Source organism: Pan paniscus, chromosome 3 (genome assembly GCF_029289425.2).
Source record: "Pan paniscus chromosome 3, NHGRI_mPanPan1-v2.0_pri, whole genome shotgun sequence".
Taxonomy (NCBI): Eukaryota; Metazoa; Chordata; class Mammalia; order Primates; family Hominidae; genus Pan; species Pan paniscus.
This window is the reverse complement of record NC_073252.2, coordinates 183,096,659-183,100,964: the sequence shown is the minus strand read 5'-3', so window position 1 is coordinate 183,100,964 and position 4,306 is coordinate 183,096,659. Positions and strand designations below refer to the sequence as shown.

General features: G+C 41.7%; 1 protein-coding gene across 4 annotated transcripts in view; it reads right to left on the bottom strand.

The window, feature by feature from the left end:
- The window catches only part of SNX25 (sorting nexin 25), a 182,358-nt gene that overhangs the window by 582 nt on the left and 177,470 nt on the right, over positions 1-4,306 (bottom strand). For all 4 annotated transcript variants that reach the window (XM_055112059.2, XM_055112058.2, XM_034959502.3 and 1 more), the window contains 2 exons: positions 1,282-1,463; positions 674-774 (listed from right to left, as the gene is read on the bottom strand). In XM_055112059.2, coding sequence (XP_054968034.2) covers positions 674-774; positions 1,282-1,463 — 283 coding nt within the window. The remainder of the gene's footprint in view (positions 1-673; positions 775-1,281; positions 1,464-4,306) is intronic.

Sequence of the window (4,306 nt, the reverse complement as noted above, 5' to 3'; positions counted from 1 at the left end):
CTGAACCAACAAAGAAGGAAAAAAGTGGAAAAATGTTTTTCTCCAAGGGTTTATTCAAAATAAATATCTGCATCTAAGAGAAAAGTCTAATTTTAGGTCTGAAATTATCTCAGTAAACAAGTAACTCTCAAACAGTATTTAATATTGGTAACTATAATCAGAGATGACTGGGAAACAGTTGGCTTTGCTGAAATAAGAAAACCAACCAGTTATGCGGCAATGTGATATCAAAAGTCAAGGGAGGATGGGCGAGGTGGCTCCCGCCTGTAATCCCAACACTTTGGGAGGCTGAGGCAGACAGATCACCTGAGGTCAGGAGTTAGAGACCATCCCAGCCAACATGGCGAAACCCCGTCTCTACTAAAAATACAAAAATTAGCCGGGCATGGTAGTGCATGCCTGTAATCCCAGCTACTCGGGAGGCTGAGGCAGGAGAATCACTTGAACCCAGGAGGCAGAGGTTGCAGTGAGCCAAGATCGTGCCATTGCACTCCAGCCTGGGGGACAAGAGCGAAACTCTGTCTCAAAAAAAAAAAAAAAAAAAAAATGTCAAGGGAGATGACTAGTATGTGAGAATGAGAGGCTGCAGCCACTGGGGTACATGTTTTTTCTAACCAAATGAAGAAACAGACAAAAATAAAGCAGAAAACCCCCTGGGCTTTAATTTACTCACATATAACAGATGCTTGTTGGCTCTTGTTTCTTGCAGTGCATTGAATATTTTTATTATACCATGGCGGGCATTTTGCTGTCCAACAAGGCTCTGAAGCATATCTGAAAAATTAAGTGTAGATTCTATGCTGCTATTGATAAAGTGCTCAACGCATAGCTTTGCAGTGAAAGGAATATAACATTATACACCTTCAGTCAATAAACACATGGAGGCATGAGAAACATGAATGGTCAGTTCTCTCAAATGCTTCAGGAAAGAATGTTTCAACATAAGGCACTTATACAAATTACAATTTTAATATTTTTCAACTACTAATTTTAATAATTAAAATGTTAATATTTTGCTAAAAATTAAGCTCTCAAAACATGATACTTTAGCAGGATTTCCAAAACACAAAGTTTATTATCTGTTCTAAAGCATTTTTCAAGTTCTTAACTTTCTCAGTGTAACTTCTTAGCAAGTGACAAAAAATGGCTTAAAAGAGTATGATCCTTTTTTTTTTTTCATTGTAAGGAATGTTTCCTGCAAGACATAAATGAAAATCACCTCAGTGGGGCTCACATTCCCTCAGATCTCTATGCTTTTCAGGCTCATAGCCCAGGCCTCACCTGGAATGTTTTCAAGCAGCTTTTGCTGTGCTCTCTGTTTTGTTTCCTGACTTTGCTCTTTGCTTCTGATTGTGGTCGGTGGCGCCAACTTCCCATTTGGCCAAAAAGCATCCCGGAAAATATTGATGTAGTAAACCAACATTTGCTCACTGAAAATCCAGCTGACTGTGTCCCGGATTTGTCTTTTAAGAGAAAAAGATTTCTTGGATGAGGTTTTTAAAAATTGTGTACTCTATTCTCAAAAGGCACTTATCAATACGAAGGTTAAGATACAGCCTGATCTAAGTGTTTGATGAATAAACTAGGAATTGGATTTTTTAAACTCTGGCTCTGAAAGTTATATATATTTTTAATTATTATTATTTTTTGAGATGGAGTCTTGCTTTGTCACACAGGCTGGAGTGCAGTGGTGTGATCTCAGCTCACTGGAACCTCTGCCTCCCAGGTTCAAGTGATTCTCCTGCCTCAGCTTCCCGAGCAGCTGGGACTACAGGCACGCGCCACCATGCCAGGCTGATTTTTGTATTTTTAGTAGAGACGGGGTTTCGCCATGTTGGCCAGGCTGGTCTCGAACTCCTGAACTCAGGTGATCCACCCGCCTCAGCCTCCCGAGGTGCTGGGATTAGAGGCGTGAGCTACCGTGCCTGGCCTATTTTTTTATTTTGGTAATACTGCATGAGCAGTTATTCCTGGAGATAATTTTGTCATTGGCACTAACTTCTCCAAATGTTGGCTGTGTTCAATCTATAAAGACAAGAACTGAGAGAATGATCTGTCTGCAGACTGCAGCATTTCCATGAAGTGGTATAAGGTGAAAACATAAATCCATTTAAAGACTGTTGGAAGTGGTCTGGAAAACCTCCCTGAGGTCCTGAAGTCCCGCAGGAGGAGCAGGCTTTCCATAGCTGTCTTTTAGTGTTGCTATGGCAGAGAATGCTGGGCAGGATACTCGGATCCAGATAAAGCACTTCATATGCCCATGAGGCAAGGAAAAAGATAGTCCCTTTCAAAGATACACTGCTATGTGGCCAATTTCAAAATTCCCCAAGAATGAAGACTGGGTGGCAGCCATTTGACTTGCACAGTTACGCATTTTATTTGGTTACCCAGGTCTTCTACACAACCCCATTTCGTTAGTCATTAGACAGATTCTATATATATATATATATAATTATTTTTTTTTGAGATGGAGTCTCGCTCTGTTGCCCAGGCTGGAGTGCAGTGGCACAATCTCGGCTCACTGCAACCTCTGCCTCCTGGGTTCAAGCGATTCTCCTGCCTCAGCCTCCCGAGTAGCTGGGACTACAGGCATGTGCCACCATGCCCAGCTAATTTTTTGTATTTTTAGTAGAGCTGGGGTTTCACTGTGTCAGGATCGGCCCACCTCTGCCTCCCAAAGTGCTGGGATTACAGGCGTGAGCCACCGCACCCGGCCAGTCATTGGTCACATTCTAACCAGTTACAGGTCCTCTGCTGTCAAGAGACTGCTACACACAGTTCGAAGAGCCCAAGAGTAGCTGTGAGGTTGGGAGGAGAAAAGCCTCTCCATTGAAAAGGGGAAAAGAATCATCTTAGACTATTTGTGCCAGAAAGACCTCAAATTTCAAATTCAATTCATGAATAATAATATATTAAAAAGCCTTTTAAGAATCTGACTTCCAACCAGAATTTTAAATGGACAACATAAGGTTTCAGAAATAACATCTGCAGTAGATGTTTCAAGTCCAGTACTTTGCACATAGTAGTCGGTCACTGTTGAATGTACATGTAAACCCTGCTATGAGTCAAACTACACTGTTATGTCCATCTATAACTGCATATCTCCTAGACTCTTCTCTTTCTTGGAACTGTGCAATTCAAATCTAGACCATATAAAATAAGTTTATTGATTTAACAGAACTTGTGGTTTAAGAGAGAATCTGCTGACCTGCCTGCCTAGCTTCCTAAAATTTCAGTTTACAACTTGAGATTAGGAAGCGACTCTTAATAAAGGTCATCATCTAAGTTATTTTCTACCGATTTAGATCTGACTTTCTATCAGCTGAAACCTGTCCGATGCTTTTGAAGCAATTCTAGCATGTGAAATTGTAGCTACTACAAGGCAAGAGACACGCACTGTGCTGCTGCTGAATTCTGTGATGAGTCATCCTCTGATGAAGGCAAAAATAGCAAAGAACCATGTGCGCCATGATCGCTACTTGATAAAAAGCCCACTGAAATGGACAGCCTGGAAATCCTCTACATGTGCCTCTTCTCCATCCCTGTGAAAATTACTGCCCGATGTATGCACCACTCAAAACCTGCAGCCGCTCATTTTATAATTAACAGCCAATATCATAAATAGGAGCAAGGAAAGTATGCATGATTTGCTGAAACTGAAAAGGAAAATAGATTAGCAGGTCCTGAGTCCTGAGAAAAAGAAGGCCATTTTGGGAATTTCTTTTAATTACAGGTGCATGCACCCACCATGCCTGGCTAATTTTTGTATTTTTAGTAGAGATGGGGTTTTGTCATGTTGGCCAGGCTGATCTCGAACTCCTGACATCAAGTGATCCACCTGCTCCAGCCTCCCAAAGTGCTGGGATTACAGACGTGAGCCACCGCGCCTGGCCTTTTTTTCGGAATTTCTTTATCTAAGGCTTGTCAATACAAAAGAGATTTGTTTGCCTTAGACTAAAACAAAAAATTAAACAGGCCATTTTTTCTGAGTTAAACAAAAGCCTATGATACTTAGGTCAACTAAACAAGCCTCTGATGGGCAACTAAAACTTTTTTTTTTTGAGAAAGGGTCTTGCTGTTTCATCCAGGCTGGAATGCAGTGGCTCACGGCAGCCTTGACCTCCTGGACTCAAGCAGTCCTCCCGCCTGAGCCTCCTAAGGAGTTGGAATCACAGGCATGTGTGTACTACCACACCTAATTTTTTTATTTTCTGTAGAGACAGGGTCTCATCATGTTGCCCAGGCTGATCGTGAACTTCTGGGCTGAAGCAATATGCCCGTCTCAGCCTTCCAAAATGCTGGGATT